We start from the raw sequence: 19,681 nt of genomic DNA on the forward strand, positions 1-19,681 counted from the left end.
ACAGACAAACCGACAGGGGCTCGACAGAGGTTGGGAGGTCAGGCAGGCGAAGGGTCGAAAGCAGGGGAGGTAGGCCGGTGGATCAGGAGTCGGGAACAGAGAAGCGAACAGACAGACAGGGGCTGGGCGGCAGGCAGGATGGTCAGACAGGCAGGAATCAGAGAACTGGCAGGATCGTTGGTTAAACAGGATTTGCGTCGCAGGAAAGCTCTGTGGAGATCAAGAGACAATCTGGCAGGGAATGATTGGGAAGAGAGCACAGATATATGTTGAGCACAGGTGAAGGTGGTTGGGTTAATTAGGGGAGCTCAGGGTGGCAGGCAGGTGAATGGGAAAACCAGGGGCGGACCATTACAGGGCAGGCAGGTGAATGGGAAAACCAGGGGCGGACCATGACAATGCTTTTCCAAAAGTCTACCTTAAATATATTTAACATGAAGTATACTTCTGAAAAATGTACTTGGAATGAATTACGTACTTCGGAAATATATTTTTAATACACTTCAGTGCACTTAATTTTCACCAGGGATTAACCCCCCAGTTCATTGACCAATTAAGGTGTTAGCGGGTGTAATAATCCCTGGCTAATGCGTAGCACTTCAGCCCTACGAGAGCCGGCGGAGGAAGAGAGCCGGCTGCCCTTCCCTCCCTATCTGGAGCATCGAGACGTCAGCCACCCAGGAAGGATTTAAAATAGTCTGAAATGTAAACGAGAGCCACCGTTCACCCCCCACTGCACTCGGCCGTCAGCGACGACACTGCCGGCTTAGAAACCAGGATTAAGGACCTCAAGCTATAGCATATGTGCTGGATACATGTACAGTACAGTACATGTGTCCTGTGAATCCCTCAGGTTGTAAAAAAAAGAGTTAGACGTTAAGATCAGCCTCTGATTGGCCGACATCGGTCAATCTGCACACACCCCCCCCTGCACACCCCCCCCCTCCTCCTCTCCACCTCCCAGCTCCGGTTCACTGTTAACATTGGGGTACAGTGGTCATAAATATTGATGAGGCGAGCGAGGCGGGGGGGGGGGGGGGGGGCAACGAACAGGGGTGACCTTTCACAACACCGGGGTGTTTACTGGCGCGTCCGTCAGGAAGCAGTAGGGGGCAGAGGGAGGTAAACACCCTCACCCTCCACCTCCCCCCCAGGCCTCCATCTCCTCCCCCAAGCCAATTGAAAGCGAGCAATAGCGTCAATATTTCTAATAATGGTAATAATGATGAAAATAATAATAACATTAGGGGAAGGCTTCTTGGTTTTAGTCCCGTCATGGCCGACATTGGCTGGGTTATTTACAGTGAGCTTTTCCAAGTCGTCTGGTGGAGGAGACGCATTCCTCATTTGCTTCAACTTTTCCGAAAAACTGCTGCACACTCTCTCCCCTCTCTCTCTCTCTCTCTCTCTCTCTCTCTCTCTCTCTCTCTCTCTCTCTTTCTCTCTTGTCCCCTCAAAGTTTACAATACACAGACTACACCCTCATTGGTCTGGGGAAGGTTCCTTATAAAGACACGTTATTATTTTAGGTGTGGAAATGACTCAAAAAAAGCATTGCGCGTTGTCACTGTGAGACGTCTGCGACGCCTTGCCTCGAGTTGGTCATGAAAACGCTCCGGGGAGACTGAGGCCCGCTCTGTTAGCACGCCGCCCTTCTGATGTACTTACCAAATTAGAGGCTTTGGTGTAATTTGTCCCAGTGCAGTGGGGAGAGTGACAGAGTCGTGCATCACATCACTGTCTCTCTCTCTCTCTCTCTCTCTCTCTGTCTATCTGACTGCCTTATATCTGTCTCTCTGTCTGACTCTCTGTCTCTATGTCTGTCTATCACTCTCTGTCTGCCTGTCTGTCTATATATCGGTCGCTCTCTGTCTGTGTGCGTTTTTCTCTCTTTCCGTCTCACTCGCTCTCTCTCTCTCTCTCTCTCTCTCTCTCTCTCTCTCTCTCTCTCTCTCTCTCTCTGTGTGTCTGTGTGTCTGCCTGTCTTTCTCCCTCTCTCTCTATGTCTCTGTGTTCCACTCACTCTTTCTGTCTGTCTCTCTCTCTCTCTCTGAATGTGTCTGCCTGTCTTTCTCCCTCTCTCTCTATGCCTCTGTGTTCCACTCGCTGTCTGTCTGTCTGTCTGTCTGTCTGTCTGTCTGTCTGTCTCTCTCTCTCTTTCTCCATGCTATTTTGGTGAATGGTTTACACTGCCGAAGCAATTGTCGGTGTCCGTTTATAGGGGAAATTATGGCTGGGCTTCGTTTTGCCGAGTGACTCACCACCCAGGTACCAGCGCTGCAGTACTGTAGCTTGGGCGATCGGTGCCCCAGAGTAGCACCAGCAGACGGCCCAAACAAACAAACGTCTGAATTTGGCCAACAAACTCCCCAAACTTATTCACACACACACACACACACACACACATGCACACACACACTGAGAGAGTCCAACACTAGCGAGAAACGACACAGGATGAAACTTGAAACTTTTGTAACTTCAGCAGGATCGGTTCTGTGGATAAAAGTGGAAGGAGTTCCAGAAAATTGGGCGAGCGTCAGAGAGATGTAGAGGATGGAGTGGGAGTAAGACCGGCCCCCTCCAGGGTGGGGGCGGTGAGGGTTACCTTGGAGCACCACGTCCCTCACCCTGCAGCTGCTAATTAGCCTTTATTGGATTTAAACTGCAGGATTTGTTTCGTTTCAGGTTTATTCACAAAATGACTCATTGCATTTTATTATTGCATCCTCATGGATGGTTGCTTTGGAAAGAGATGTTATTTTCATGAAGGCTTAATAAAAAATCGCTGCCTTTGAAAGGTCACATTTCCACCAGGCTCATTTTGTTTTTCAAAAGTCTGCCTGTGTGATTAGTGAGAGCATTTAATTGGATTAATAATAAAGCCCCCCCTGCTTAACCATAATGAATAACTCTCTCAACTCTCCACCCGGTCGCCTGTATTTACTTTACACTTTGCGCTAAGCTACAGTCACTCACACAGGCCGCGTTGCGTTGCTCACTGGGGCGGTTTGACACACTGGCCTTTGAGAGGAACCAGCTGTGCTGTGCGGGTCGCCATCAGACAATGCATTTATTTATTTATCCAGCGCAGTTTCCCCTCGACCGCAAAGCTATGTTAGGATAGAACGCAGGGAGCAGACGATATTGAGCGGCCTGTTAACTCTGAAGAATCCCTCTCTCTCTCTCTCTCTCTGTCTCTCTCTCTCTCTCTCTCTCTCTCTCTCTCTGGCACTCTCCCTCTCCCGCTCTCTCTCTCTCTGTCTCTCTCTCTCTCTCAATCTCTCTCACTGGTGCTCTCCCTCTTCCGCTCTCTCTCTTTATCTCTCTCGCTTCTTGAGGTCCCACAGGTGGGATGCCTCACAGGATAAATGAGACAAGTCCTGTAATCTAATCAGCCGACGTGCAAGAGCACCCCTAAACATGACAAGATTGGGCTCAGTGAACATTGATCATACGTTTCCGGCACACACATGCACACAAACTCACACAAACATGCACATACGCGCCACACACACGTACACGCACGCACGCACACGCACACGCACACACACACACACACACACACACATGCAAATGCACACACACACATATATACACACAGCTGGATGGGAGATACCAACCCAGGCTCTCTGGTCGGGGGGTCAAAGAGTCAAAGCCGTCTCTCCGACAATGAGGTGGTGGAAGAGGAGCCCACCCAAGTAGAGTGGAAACGATAGGAAAGAATTTTGACCAAGCTGTAACCGCATAGCACTTAGCCTCAGTGCTACGGCATGAGTTGAGCGTTAGCTCAAGTTAGCATGCACACACACGTCAGCAGGGCTCAAAGGCGTCGGCTTTGTATCTCTTGTTTACTTATCTTTTTGGACGCCAATTAGTCACAAAAGATAAAGACAATTGGCACGAATTAAAAGAGCAATTAAAATGACACACCGTGCAGTTGTGTCCGCCCTTGTGGGACTGCAATGACAACACACCCACTGACTGACTGCCATGGCCTGGCCATTGTGTACTGCTCATTGTGTACTGCTCATCAAGATTCCACACGACTGGCGAGTATGTTGTACAGATGGGATCTCCAGATGAGTCACGAGACGTCCCTTGAAGACCAGAAGGCTTTAGCGTACTAAAATAATACGAGAAAGCTGTGTCTCTCCCTCTTAGTTTTATATGCCTTTATGTAATTTCCCCACTGAACAATTCCCCACTGTGTACTTTTTAAAACAAAACATTATTCGTTTTGAAACAACGTCTGAGAGAGACAGATATTTCCCATCACTGCTTACTACTTAATCCAGACGTTTCTTTCCTGTCCGTTCTGGTGGTGTTGCATTTGAGTGCACCAGTAAACCCCTGAATATACTTTTCTGCTTTTAGCCTAGAAGCCATTCAGCCTTTATTTACTCTGGGTATACTGTGTATTCGTCCTTAAATCCCTATCATCAAGTGGACCAAACCTCATAAACCCTGCCGTCATACTGAGGCAACGCGGGTAACAGGAGGTCACGCTGACTCTGGTGGAGGCTGCAATGTCGAGCCCGGGTGTGAATGCAACACTGGATGTTATGGCCACCCTAGCAACAGACAGCGCTGCATGGCAGCCCCCCCTCCACCCCCCACCCCCCACCCTGAAAACACACACCATCCCCTGTTTCCTTTTACTACACAGATCCCGGCTGTCGCTGCCGGCCAAGACACACACACACACTTCACTGGAGGGATCGTCCAAGACAAGTCATAGAATCTCCTCTTCCTGTATGACACCGAGGGATTTGAGAGAGAGAGAGAGATAGAGAGAAAGAGACACACACAAGACAAGGCTGTGGGGGTCTCTCCTTCCTGTAAGCCTGGTGAGTCAGAGTGCAGGGGCTAATGTATAGGGCCCGCCCACAAGGGAATTGGCCCTTTACCCCCCCCCCCCTCTTCTAATGCTAAGGGCCGGCCTGGAGAAACAACACCTTGTTTGTTTCCAGTATTTGGCAAATGAATGGAGCAAATGTGCTCATGAGAAACAAGAGACGGGAAGGATTCTAGTGAATTTGAGTAAAGGACCACTGAGACACAGACTCATATTTCCCGGATTGCCACTGATTTACAGCTGCTTTGTCCCGGCCCTTTAGTGCCCCGACTGTTAAGCTGAGGTCAGATGGATTCAGGGGGGGTGGGGGGGGGAGGACGGACAGTAGACTGCAGACCGAGATAGGGCAATGGAAAAACAGGATGACGGCATGAATGGCAGGACCAGCTTGTAATGTGGAAGAATTCCCTCCAAATCCCCAAGAACAACACGGCCGTTTCCATCGTGCACAGTGGAGGGAGGGGGGCACATGGTGCATTCATTTGGACTTTTATTTTAACACACAAGGACTAAATGAAAAACCTGGAGACTATTTTCTGAGTACGTGCTTCCCTAATGTTGATGCGGATGTTAAGTCTTTACAGCGTTGTTTAAGTTTATCGTTCCTTTGCCATCCACACAAATATCATCCGGTTTACAGGCTCCAAGGAACCATCATATCATTCTCATTGCGAAAAGTGCTCAAAGTGTTCTTTATGTGCAAAAAAAGACCATAGTGCCATAGCTTTCAGTTTTAATTTTTTTTTAATAATTTCAAAACAAAGTACCCTGACCATGTATATCAAATTACAGTAACCTGAATACAAAAGAAAAAGATTTAAAAAAATGTCTGCATCTACAAAGTCATTTTCAGGCACTTGGAATAACATGTCGTTGTTTAACACACTATACAATGAGTTGTATTTCTTTGGTCCTTTTGTGACGTTCGGGTCAGTTGAAACCACAGATAGAACAGAATGCAGTATTCTGCTTTAAACCAGTAATTTACTTTGCCATAAGCTTCCACTAGAAGAGAGATAGAACAGAACTTTCCTTCCTCGCATATCATATAACGTTATATAACGCTTCATTTTGTCTTACTTAACATCAACAAGTTGATATGAAACATCCATAGGGAAAAAACAAAATATGATCGGCTCAAAATAAGATTTACAGCAGTAATAATATAACTTAGTGGAATAGTGTCAAAGTAAAAAGGCAAAAATAACCAAAACAGAACAAGAAATTAGTTTTTTTTGCTACATACGTACCGAGCACCGTAAATAATAACAACTCTGCTCAAAATAAATGAAAAGTCAACGTCAGGAACCCCAAAACAACAACAACAACAACCTTAACCAACACCACTGGCGAGCGTCCTCACATCACACCCAGGGCTCAGCTGCAGGGCAGCCATGTCTGATAGGCGCTACTGCACGCCGCCATGGGCGGCTGCACCTGCGCCACGTAGTAGTTGCTGAAGTTGACATCGCGCACGTACGGCGCGGGCTGGTAGTAGCAGGTGATGTTGGCCAGGGCGGGGATGGCGTTCTGCTCCGCCATGGCCCGCAGCGCCAGTGCCGAGATGAGCGCCAGCGTCTGGCGCCGCTCGTGGCCCATCAGGCACACGGTGCTCTCGTCCACCACCTGCCGCAACGTCACCAGGCACTCGTAGCGCTTGTGCTCCATGCCCGCAAAGTGGTTCTGCAGGTAGGCCTCCAGCTTGCGTTGCTGCTCGCCGATGTCGGGGAAGTCGATGAAGAAGCGCGAGCACATGTAGCGCTGCATCTGCTTCATGTGCGACTCCGAGGCCGGCCGGAAGCCCCGCGCCAGCAGGTGGCAGTACTTGAGCAGCCCACCACCGCGGATCTCCTCGGGGCTGCGCGTGGCGATGGTCTTGGTGCGCAGGTGGCCCAGCGCCTCCTCCACGTCGCCGTACATGCTCTCGCCCTGCACGGTGGGGTGAAACGCCTCGGACATGGCCGTCTCCGAGCAGCGGTCGAACAGCAGCAGGGAGTCCAGGTTGATCTGGAACGAGTCCACGCTGAACTCAAACTGCCGGCGCAGGGTGTCCACGAACTTGAGCTCCACGTTCTTGCCCGTGTTGTTGGAGAGCGAGATGAGGCTCCAGCGGTCGGTGTCGTTGCACACCTTCACCAGCTTCTGGACGTACGCGTCCTTCAGGGCCATCGGGGAGATGCGCTCGCGGCACACGCCCTCGGGCAGGAAGTCCACCAGGCAGCCCAGCACCACGTCCTTCACCAGCTGGAAGGTCTTGTGGTCGGTGCGGTTCAGGCCGAAGATCAGGTCCAGGTCCTTGTAGCCCAGGCCGTTGTCCTGGTGCAGCACGTGGCTGGCGGCCGAGCCGTTGAGCTTCACATCGCGGACCGTCACACCCTGCTGCTCCAGCCGGGCCCGGACCACCTGGGAGAGAGACGGGAGAAGCAGGACGGGGAACGTGAGACGGCCACATCCACAATATGGAAATATCCAAGAGCATGCACGTCGGGGAGACGCTTGTGTAGGGTTAGATTTGTGAATTGATCAAAATAGTCATAAAGGGATCAAGACACAATAGTGTCTAGACGATGCCAACACAAAACAAATGCAATGAACCTTTGAGTGCAATCATTCATACAATACAATCAGGAGCTAAAGAGTAAATAGGACTAAAACAAGTCGCATGGAAGGCTCCTTTCACCTTCTGTGGTCTATATTCTAACCAGTCAACAACTTTCAGAATAAGCTCAGATGGCTTGTGTTGTAGATCTTCAAATAAAAAGAAAACACACCGTTTCACTCTCACCCACCCTGTCAAAGAGAATTTGAACTTTTTTAGTTTCTGTCCAAATCCAGTGAATGATTGAATGATTAACAGGGACATAAAAGCGAGGTGATATGGGGCAGGGCTCAGATACTAAAAAAGGTTATTTGCTTTTTCTTTCCCCAATGTATGTAACTCAGTCTGCAGCGTGACAGAGTAAGGGCCATGGGGGAGGAGGGAAGGGGATCACATATCAGAGATCATGAAGCTAGATGAGATTATCCCCTCTTTGCTGTCGGCACATTTGTTTTGCCTCTGCATTCGCTTGCGAAGACCGAAATTGTATGGCCACTAGATGAAGGGGACACATTGCAGACATGGATACAAGAGATAAGCTATGCTATACAACATGTCAGTGCCTGTCTTTAAGAGGCTTGGAAGTATTTTAGCTCTAGGAGCTCACCAACAAGAGGGGGAGAAGGAGAAGAGAAAATTCATCTGAATTATGAAAGAGGATGTGAAATGGAGAGCTGGTTTAGTCGTAAGCTTTCAAAACTTCTGACAGCCCGCAATATTTAGAATCCTTCCTAATCCCTTTCTGGAATGAAAAGGGAAATGGGTTCTGCTGGAAGACGTTAAGACCCCAGACTAAAACATTAATAAAAGGGTACTGCCATGCCTCATCTTATTTTCAGTTCCAGTCGCGATGGTTACCATTAGGTTTGTCTTAATACGTAGGTTAAGACATAACTGCCTTTTCGGAAAGGTTGGGAAAGATTGCGTGTTCCTCGCCTCCACCCCAGGTTGAACTTCACCTTTACTTTTAGATGTGCACTAGTGTAAACAATAACATCTTTGACTGCTTTTGGTATAAGCATATTAAGTATATTGGAAAAGAGCACAGTCTTGTTGTATACAAGACCAAACCCATTTGATTATACAACCAAAATAAAGTTTTGCAAATTAACTGAAAAGGTCAGTGTGTGTAAATGTCGGTTTTCAAAGCAGATACTCTGCACATCATTGCAGAGTATCGGCTTTCCCACAAACAGTTTATCTTGTGTGTGTCTTTCCATTCTGTGTTAAAGCCGAGGTCCAAATTCTTAAAACAGATGTTCTTGGACACAAAAATATATATATATCAAAACAAATGAAGAATATTAATAACGGTTGAACGATCATATTTTCCATCACCAGAGATTCGCCAACCCTAAGTGAAACAACGTGAACAAGTTGAACTAACTTTAGACTCCGCAACTGAATGGAAACCACAAAAATATCAATGACTGAAGGTGATCTATTTGGTAAAAAAAGCCTTAATAGACTTGATTGATACTCTACTAACAGACTAATAACAGTAATAGGTCCTTGCTAGTAATTGGTCCCACAGCTACTATTTTGATTTGGGTTAACACTGGCTAGCCGACACAACCCAGTGCTAGCTTAGCGACACCGCTCACAGAACCGCCGCCATCCTTGGCTTCACAGCTCGTAAACGCTAACCAGCCCATTCCCCCACATTGTCCTGACACCTGGTGTGCTCAGAGACGAAGGGAAACGCTACTACCGTTGACAGGTGGCCAACCTTGTTAAAATATAATTTTTTAAGTGCAGCAAACCCCCATGGTCGGTACGCGCCATCGCTCCATGACGCTCTCCTGTCCATAAAGGCTCCTCTTTCTTAATTGAGTTGATACGAGTTTATACCCTGACTGAGTATTACACTTTGACTCAGTTGGGCCCAGCATACAGGTATGCTGCTGAGATAGAGCGTGAGAGAGAGTAACCACATCTGTCTACCAAGGAAGAGGGCAACAGCACATTGATCTTTGCATTGTCTTCCAAACTAACCTGTTAATGCAGTCTGCCAAACAAAGGCTTGCTATGCAGGAAATAATCAAGAGCGATTGGTGAGCAATGGATTCTTTATGACATTCTGTCTCGACCACAGCAATATAAAATGCCCTCCCAACTCGCCTTATGGTCTGAATCGTCACAAAGACCAAAGCAACACCATTATCCCAATCCATGATCAACTAGAATTCTTATTTCATGGCAATGTTGAAAAAATAATAATAATCCCGGAAAATGAACCACTCCAGTTAATCGTGGAGTGGATCTGGGACTGGCGTGCCAACCTGGAGGTACCCAAGCTGTTTATCTGGTCCACGGGGAGCGAGAGCATGTGGTGTAATCATGTCGCTCCCCCTCAACAATAGTCCACCTGAGGGATCACCTTACAGGCTGGCGGGCAGAGTGGTCGAGTCTGGAGACGGGTGTTCACTTACCACACCGATACCTTGTCAGGTGTGACCCACGGCCCTGCAGTTACTGGAAAGGCTAATCCAGCCTCTTCTGGCCAGTGTTTTGTGTGGGCTTTTGTTTTTTTTGTGTTATTTTCTTGTATTTCCTCTAGTTTGGAATAAATAGAAAAAAAAAAAAGGAATAAAAGGAGTCAATGTGTTCCTGTAAACGCGGCATGGAGGAAAAAGACTTTGCATGAAGAAAGGGAAAATTAAAAGGAAAAAGGGTTCTCGTTTCAAAAACGAGGGCACCGCTGGGGATGGTGGTGGAGGAGTGAGGGGGAGGGAGGGTGGAGGGAGGGTGGTGGTGGTGGGGTTTCCAAACTGCATGGAGCTTGCAGTCACTTAAATGAGCGACGCCATTTTATTTTGGGCCCCTTAACCCCCCCACCCCCTAAAATAAACACACTGGTCTCTCCAAGGGGGGAGGGGGGCGGATTGCACATCCTATGACGGACAAACTATTTCACGGCTCCATTTATCAGGCCTTTACAATGGGGACGGGAACCTTTCCAAGAACAGAGGGGATTTGTGAGCTCACTGTGCAGTGTGCCGACCCTGGCTCAGGGCAACCCGACTATTGACTGGATATGGACCTACTGATACCAGCGGCGACAATGATAAACATCTCTGCTTTCAGCTCGCAGGGCCCGGCTGTAGCTGTGCCACCACAACAGATCAGGTCATGTCAAATGTGACGTTTCAAAGTAAAACTACGCACGCACAACAATTTGCAGGTGCCCCCCCACCTGTAAATTGGTGTGCGTGCATAGTTTTACTGTTGGTGTGACTGTATGGTGTGGGGAAGGGAAGTATTTTAATAAGTACCTCAGGACAGACACCAGGGAAATATTTGTTGGGGGTGAGAGGGGGTCTTTTTTGCCACAGGAATGTATAAGGTTGGAATGTATTTGGAGACGTTACCTTAAATGTGTATTGCAGATGGTGTGTGTGTGTGTGTGTGTGTGTGTGTGTGTGTGTGTGTGTGTGTGTGTGTGTGTGTGTGTGTGTGTGTGTGTGTGTGTGTGTGTGTGTGTGTGTGTGTGTTGCATCATTTCAGGAATAGAGCTTTGGGTCCTGCAGTGTAACCGTGCGTGTGCGCGTATGTGTGAATGAAACGGCCGGGATAAAATAAAACAAATAAACGAATAATGTAGTTCAAATCTGGGACTACATTTTTTGTAAAAAGGCCAAGGAAAGCTCCGTCCACTTGTCATCATCTTTTTTTCTGTGGGGTTACATAGAAGGCTCATAATCTCGGCCTTATTTTCAACAGTCGTGCGAAATGACTGCGGTAGCAAAGGCATTAGTGAGCTAGTGGAAAATCACAGTCACGGCGTTAGATCACCCCGTCTACTGTCTGCCTTACGAAAATGAGTAATCAAACGCCTCTCAGCAGTCATCCCTTTACCTCCAGTACAGACCGCTACCAACACAAAATAAGAACTTTAGTTTGTTACAGAAGGCAAAATCGCCTCCCTTAATAACTACGATATGAAAATACTGTGGTGCTTCTGGTCTAACCCAGATTCCACTCTCAAGTGTCACTTTTCAACAGATGATGCAGATAATATTCATTGCTTTCTTTACCAAAAACAAAAGTGCGCACAAGTGGTTGCTTCAACAACAATTGCGCACATGAAGTAGCGTGTAATAAAAGGCTATACTTTGAATGTGTCGTCTGACTGAAAAATATATTTTAATAAGAACCTAGAAGTAAACGGTTTCTAGAGTCAACAGTTTCTAGAGTAAATGGTTTCTATGCTGCCTAGTGGTGTGGTGGGACGCGACCCTTACTTGGACGATTTGGCGCGGTTGGACGGAGAGCGTGGGGAAGTTCCTGCGGCCGTGAATAGGCACGCTCTCCCCGAGGATGGAGTCCAAACGCTGCACCTGATCCCAAGACAACACACAGTGGCGCCGACTCTGCTCCGACTCATCACCGGAGGACATGACGAAGCGGCTTTAGGTAATGTAGAAAAAATATGTAAAAGCGAAGCGGTGTTTTTCTTTATTTCTTGATGACGTGCGAGGCAATTTCCAGTACGTTTGCTTGAAGATAGAAGAGTAGAAGTAGTAGTAGTAGTAGTGTAGGGTTTTTTTTTCTCTCCTCTGGTACTGGCAATTGAATGTCACTCGATACAAAACGTCCTGAAGCTGAAGACAGAAAATCGTGGACGAAGTTTTAAGTGTCGTTTAACATCTCCGAACTTCAAGATACTCTTTCCCAGTCGCGCACTTCAGATTCTAACTAACTTCTGGACGTACGGAGGAGTTTTACCAAAAAGTGATTAGCATACGTGCGTCCCTATTGGTTGCCCTCTCTGATTTATGAGTAGGTAGTGCTGCAAAATACAGAGGACGTCTGAAGACAACAATCAGCGTGAAGGCCACACCCACAACCTACGCGTTACACCCAGAGCTGCGCTGATTGGTTTAGAAAGCACAGACACAGCAGCTCCTTGAGATACACACGCAGCGCTGTGATTTTACTTTTTTGTATCACAAACGCTATATCAACAAAGGGTACAAGTAGCCTAGTTGTAGGCATAAATCATGCGGTTCTTCTAAATGGGCGTACACATGCCCTTATGGGTACTCTGCACGATTGGAGCTGGTACTTGGAAAATACAAAACAAATAAAAAAAGCTGAAATATAACATAATTCCACCCAAACAAAATGAGTTAAATCTCAATACCATCTTAGCAAAGATAAGTAAGTCTGAATGCGAAGTGAAGCACAAGGTAATATGTCTCGCATGAATAGCTTATGTTTACATAAAACAATACCTTACATTATTTATGATTATTTTCAGGAATATAACTATAGGCTAAGTGACGTTTGAACCTTCAAACAATGTAATGAATTGGGGTAATGGGATCATAAATAACAATCATAATCATGATAATCATACTTACATATTGTTGTTAACCTGTTATAAATAACCGGTGATACTAAAGCTTTTGACATTCATTGACCTTGCAGTTGTTTCTGCATGATAACATTAAAGGCTGCTGCAAAGTCAAGTCTATTTGACTATAGTCCACCTCAAACATGTCAAGAGGGTATAAGGTATGACAGCCCAGCCAGCTCTGGCCTCTGTGCACATTGCACATGCTGCCTTGTTTCAAAGGACTAGACCTACTTAAGCGGTGTATAATATTGACAACACATATCCTATCGGCTAAATCATATTAAGGAAAACCTAAAATATTTGCTAAAAGTAAAATATGTATCCATTAATAATCATATAAAAAGTTATTGACGCAAAACAAATACAACAAGTAGTCCAGTCACTAGACATGATAATAATCATCTCAGAAGCGTCTGTGTGTTTAGCCAGAAGTGTTGAAACCACGTTGGTTGGACCAATGTTTTCCTAGATTGTCCGCAGTACAGGCTTCATATAGTGACTCAAATAAAGTATCTCCAAACTGTACCAAGTCAAATACTGGCTTCCAGCCTGTGTGTAACACAATATATGACAACCACAGACATCTAATGGGACTAAATGACGTAGGAAGATAAAATGAGGTGTTTTTCCCCCTGCTACCTCTTGAACATGTCTCTAAAGTCACCTTCTCCCCATTAGTAAATATTGTGTCTATAGGTGTAACTGAATATAAAGCACACACAGGCACAGTAGGAGCCGCACGATAGCACCACAGTGTTGACACATGTTAAACGTTGAGTGAACAACTGAGATTTTCCTCACCTTTCTTGTACCCGACAGGTGTAGGTCCACATTTCACAACCATTGCAACAAAGGGTTACGTTACATAATCCAAAAGAAAAGCTATTTTCGGCTAGTAGCATTCAATTCATCATTTAAACATGATACTGGGATTTTCTTTTGAACTGACTCCAGAATCTATTACAATGAATTACACTTCAAATGTACGTTTTTTTCTCCTCAATATAAGTCAATCGGAAGTTGATTCCCAGAGCCATCAAACATTTTAGTCGTGTGTTATAATTCAGTCAGATTCATGGAACAATTTAATCAAACAAATAAAAAATAAAAAATTGGAACACCCCCACAGGGTCAACGAGAGGGCTGTTATGTCAACACGCTACCAGGGGATTTCCTCTGTGATATGGCATCGCCTCGTGCATGCACACACACACACACGCACACACACACACACACACACACACACACTCACGCACAGAAACCAATCCCTGTTTTTCACATTCTCCAACTCCATTACATAAGCACCTCTCCACTGGTCTGCTCCTCACCGTGGAAACCTGACATGTCACACCGTGAAGTGTCACCCAATACACCCAGTGTTCAGGGCCACAGAAAGACACACAAGGGCCCTTGGCTTCACTGGAAATAGAGACATCCTCCTTCCACCCAACTGGTACCTGACCTCCCCCTCTCACACACACACACACACACTCACTCACTCACTCACTCACTCTCACTGGCAAGAGAAAGGCAAATTCATAGTGAAATATAACTTTTTCAAACACAGCGTCCGAGAGCTGTTTAGTACCAACACTGCAACCATTATCATATATTCCAGTAAAACGATCAAGCACGCATGCGAGCAGGAATGCTATTGGTGCTCTCCTGTCATAACAATGTCTCCTCTAACATGATATGGAATTCGTTACAGCAGAGGAATAAAGGCTGTTTACAGCTCTGGTGATTTACACACACAAACACATTCAACCAGAGCCCTCCTATCATAACACTTACGGTAATTCAGATGTCAGGTAACATTCTTCAGTGTGAACTCAATCGTATATCATTGTCTTAAGAGAGGGATTAGACTGCTGTCGCCAAATGATAAAACAAATTGTTTTTTTTAATTGATAGGTGCGCCCGGTGCGCTCATTTGAGTCGTTGTCATTGTCAAAGCGAAACCTTGACCTTTTACAAACAAGCCTTGTGTTCATTTGTTTTTATGTGACGATGTGCATTTGGCATCCTTAGTTGGCCCTCCCATCACTCAACACACTTAACACTTCTAAATACATATTACATTTCATTCAATTAAATTCAATCACTTTATTTATCCCAGAGGGGCAATTTAACGGGGCGCAGGACAGTAGCTAAAAAAGAGACAAAATCAACAAACATAAGCAGCGCACACACTGCGTAATTAACAAACACACACAGTACACAACACACAAGCAACACAAACATCACAACAGCAGTGTGCATTGCTGCATGTTAATAGGTCAGTGTTCAGCATATATCCAAAAGATCTTTGAGTTGTTGCGCTTTTTGCCAGCACGGGTCACGTCAACTCGAGTGACGACCACTTTCTTGCCCAGATATGGCCACGGGAGAGAAGCGAAGAGCCCTTTTCCCAGCGTTTAGTGCTCTGAAGCCAACATCACCGCACCTTGCCACCGGTGGATTGTGATCTTCTTCCAAATGTGCTTGAGAATAAAGGCTACACAAAGAATGGGGGTCAAAGGCGTAGAGGATGAGATTACCCGCAGATGGATCAGCTTCAAGCCTTGGCGAGGAACGGCAGCCGAGGCAGGCGATATAACAATTGTCTACCATGACACACATTTGTTAACCAATACAAGAGGTGGGGTTAAGGGACAATGGATATTATATTATAGGGGCATGGCCCTGACCCATGGTTGACTTGTGACTCCCAGTGTGGGTTGTAGGGGTCTCCCCATATGAAAAGGCCATCACCTACTGAGTGAAATGCCTTTTCAACCTCAAAGACCCTCCATAAAGACCGTTCCAAGCATTAATGTGGCTGCATAACTGGTGAATAATTCGCCTCTCTGAGTTATATCTAAAGGTGTGGGTGCACATGTGAGCGATTCTATTTTTACTACATTCAGCTGGGAGGAGAGGCATTGCAAGAGAGAGAGAGAGAGAGAGAGAGAGAGAGAGAGAGAGAGAGAGAGAGAGAGAGAGAGAGAGATGTTTGACAGATCAGGTAATTAAAGACTGACGGTAAATCATTCAGGAAACGTTCTTCATGACTATCAACTCACTCAAATCACTCACGCTAATCTGATTCAAGCCTACGAACAACCAAATACACTTCCAACAAGGGCAAATATGCCTAACACACAACCTTTTTATGTATTCCAGTTTGTATTCCAACCCATCCCAATTTGGGGGGAAATCAATGATGGATGTCTCAAGTGTAGAAACCACCAGGAGAAAGAGCTGTTTTGAACGTGGAATTCTGGCACATGACCACAGCCCATCATAACAAACAAAAAGGGGAGCCCCCCAACACAATTACCTTACGGAGCTCGACATGGCTATACTAGGCTAGAAGAAGGGTCAGGGTGGGGGAGGGCCCTAGGGGGACTAACACACGTACACACCTGCCCAGGTCTTTTGAAGCCGCCACTGACCCTGCCTCCCTCCCCACCTCTCTGCTTACCACACATCTCCATCCAATTACCTGGATATGGACTCTGTTGAAGAGCATGTGTGTGTGCGCGGGGGTTGTGTGTGTGTGTGTGTGTGTGTGGGGGTTGTGTGGGTGTGTTTGGTATGTAATTGAGTTCTGTGTGTGTGTGTGTGTGTGTGTGTGTGTGTGTGTGTGTGTGTGCGTGTCAGTCAGAGGGGGGGCCCTGCGGGGAGCCTTCGATACGTCGACTCAATAACAACATTCCTTACCCCCGCGGGGAGCCGTTAAAGTGTAGAGGGGCTTGGGAAACAGGGTGCTTATCAACACAGAGAAAGACCGTTGTGGGTCTAATATCTGAATATATCCCCTAATCGATCGGATATTGTTACGGCCACGTTAATTGTTAATGGAAGGGATTCTGGGCCACTGGTAAGCTGCGTCGTTAATGGTTTGACGTCAGCAGAATGGGAGGGGAGTACTGGTGGGTACAGTTTTATTTTTACGAGCCCATTTGCTCGACTCAGGGACTTCAAACCTCTGACCTGTGCCTGTGAAAGATGAACTGCCTGGGGTGTTTTCCACGGTGTTGGGAGATCCAAATGACCCCTTGCAAATGAAAAGCAACTGCCCTGTTTCAGATATGTTTTGCACTCTTGGACACGCAGCAAGCATCAATATGTCGAGCACTTTTGGGGAATCATAAAAAAAAAACCTGACGAGACAGGCCGAAAGTTATTCAAGGTGCGTTTGATGTCAAAAAAAGAAAAAATGATCCTGAACCACCTGTGCAGTAGATGCATATTCCTAACCTGGGGATGGGTAAATAGTTTCTTCCTGTCTTCCTGCACAGACTTGATTTCGCACTTCCACTGAGCGAACCCTCAACTGCAGCTGGGTCACGTCCTCCGGGTCAAATCCAGTCAACGCGTCTGTCGGTACACGCAGTGGAGGGGAGGGGCGGGCGGGCGGCATGGTGGAGCACATGCTAAGGCTTTGGCTCGGACTCCCAGCCTCATCTGGGGGAGATAGACCAGGGATAAACAAACCGAGAGTCTGTACTCCTCCGTTCCTTCAGCGTCAGCGCGATGCCTCAGCTTGGTTTTTTAATGGGGAGGGAAGGGGGGGTGGGGAGAGAAGGGGGGGTGGGGGGGTGCTCCATATGAGGTGGTGGTGTAGGGTAGATCCCGACTCTTCTCAACACCACCACCTCCACCCTCTCCACCTCCTTTTTCCAGCGGTACCCTCTGATTCGCCGTGCCACATGTCTATTTCTGAGGGTTTACATTAACCCAGCGGCGTGCCGCTCACAACACCAACTGCTTCACCTGATTTGGGAGGGAACCCCCCCCACCCCCACCACCCCAGGCCACCCGACCCCTCACAGGAGGGGAGAACAAAGGCGCTGCAATGCCCGTTACACGCTGCTGTTGAGATTAAGGGCAGATGTGTGCGTCTGCTTGCCCGGGCCCCCCCCCCCCCCCACCCCCCTCCCCCATCTCTCCCCTCCCCTTGAACTGCCACATAAATTCATCGTGCTCCGATCCGTTTGATGTCGATAGCGCTACGATATCCCGTTTTTTATTCTGGGGGGGCGTGCCGGTGTTTGACGGTGTTCTGGTGTTTGTAAAGACGGCCACGTCGCTGGATGGTGGTTAGCTGCAGCGTTATCGGATGTGTCTGCGAGGTGGTTTGCGTCGGGGATCTCTGCACGGGGGGGGGGGGTTGAGGGCCTTGATGGTCACCGTGAGATGACCAGGGGGGGGGTGAAACCTCCCCATCCCGTTATCTACCCGCAATCTGTTTTAAATGACTGACCCCTACTAAAAGAGCGGCCCTTCTTTTACGAGAGAGGTCAACCTATACACTCACCATGTGTGTTTGGTTTGGGTAGGACGTTGACTTACGTTGCTATGCGTTATCAGAAACCAACAGAGCGCTGTATAAGCCAAGGGAAATGATATCAACATGAATCGAGTGAAATGACTTATGAGTGAATTGAGTGAAATGAAAACGTGTACTTTAAACCAATTAGGGATAAGGAGAGGGATAATTTATTGCACAGTGCAGTTCCGTAGTCCCCCATGTCGCGGTGTGCAACAAAAGGCCTTTGTGTGGCCTCACCATATGGAAAGCTGTTTAGCAGGGGGGGGGGGGGGGGGGTTAAAGTTGTTCAGGGGTGGTCTTCCTTCATTAGGGTTTCAACGCCCCATGTAGATTTAGTGCACTTCACACAAATCTCACATGGCAGCAGATAGGGGCCCACAGGCCCGTGGTGCAGTGGAGTACAGGGCAGGGTGAGTAGGAGACTAACACGGGTGGAAAGACGGAAGGGTTTGGATGATGCCTTCAATATTTGGTGGGAGCAGGGGGAATGTTTTCCGCCTCTGATCTCATATATTCCCTTTTACAAGCCTTAGTTTGTTTTAAGACTCAAATCCTTTCACACATTGACTGACAATGTGCAAGCTTTGGAGCGCCCTGCACATGTATTGGTTTAGACATTGATGAATGGACCAGGTGAAAGTACAGATAATGATGATAGTACGCTCACAAGCTGCAGATAAGGCGTCCCTAGTGTAGCAATTTAGGCGTGTGGCATGTGTCAAAAACCCCTTCCAAGCCACCGTGCAGAGGGCAGGATGGTATAGTGGTTAGGGACTATGACTCCCAGCCACAAAGTTGTGGGTTTGAACCCCGACGTCCACAGTCTAGTCAGTTGACATCTTTGAGCGAATGCCTACAGGCTTCACCCATGCCAGAGTTCTTTCAACTTCAACCCCTGTTGCCGCTCATCCAATCAGAAGACAGCTTTGTTTGGCGTACTGAACAGGGTTATAACAGCGATGGCTTTCTTCTTTTCTAAACAAATACACGTTTAGAGAGTTCAAAGCGCTGTCTGTTGGCTTGCTATATTCCGATCGCCTAACCTCCCACTCAGTGCTTTGCCTCGCTTTTGCTCGTCTTTTGTCACTGGCTTATCCCCTACCGGCTCATTGACGAGAGCTATCGAAAATAAATCACTGTAAATCCCTATGTTTAAAAGTGTTCTGCTGAGAGGCGAAATGGTAAATAGTGCAGAAAGCAGCGCAGAAGGGAACAATAATACCCCCTCCTCCCCCCGCCCTCCTCCTCCCCCCACAGGGAAGCAGGGACCTGCTGGGTCCTCGGAGCCAGGGGAGGGGCCGTCGCTCCCAGTCGCTCTGATTCTAAAACCCTGGTGGAAAACTTGTCGGGGAAAATGCTGGTGAAGCACAAATGGCACTGAGGCTCATAGCCTGCACTCAGTAACCAGCACCAGGAAATAGACATTTCAGAATAGAATAGGATGAAGAAATGTGGCAACTGGGTTAAAATAACCCTGTGAGAAAAGTATACAATGTGGTGCTACGGAGTGGACTGACCCACGTTTACCAAGAATGCAGTAATGAC

The 19,681-nt window shown here is 47.2% G+C and overlaps 1 protein-coding gene across 1 annotated transcript; it reads right to left on the bottom strand.

Moving 5' to 3' along the window:
• Positions 1 to 5,705: 5,705 nt before the first annotated feature.
• On the bottom strand, positions 5,706 to 11,854 carry LOC311365536 (terminal nucleotidyltransferase 5A-like; the record flags this gene model as incomplete). The annotated part of the gene is made up of 2 exons (XM_084485096.1): positions 5,706 to 7,258; positions 11,699 to 11,854. The coding sequence occupies 2 exons, from the start codon at positions 11,852 to 11,854 to the stop codon at positions 6,233 to 6,235; spliced, it is 1,182 nt and encodes a 393-aa protein (XP_084341222.1). The 3' UTR covers positions 5,706 to 6,232.
• Positions 11,855 to 19,681: the final 7,827 nt, after the last annotated feature.

This window comes from Micromesistius poutassou (assembly GCF_964030765.1).
Source record: "Micromesistius poutassou genome assembly, chromosome: 20".
Lineage (NCBI taxonomy): Eukaryota > Metazoa > Chordata > Actinopteri > Gadiformes > Gadidae > Micromesistius > Micromesistius poutassou.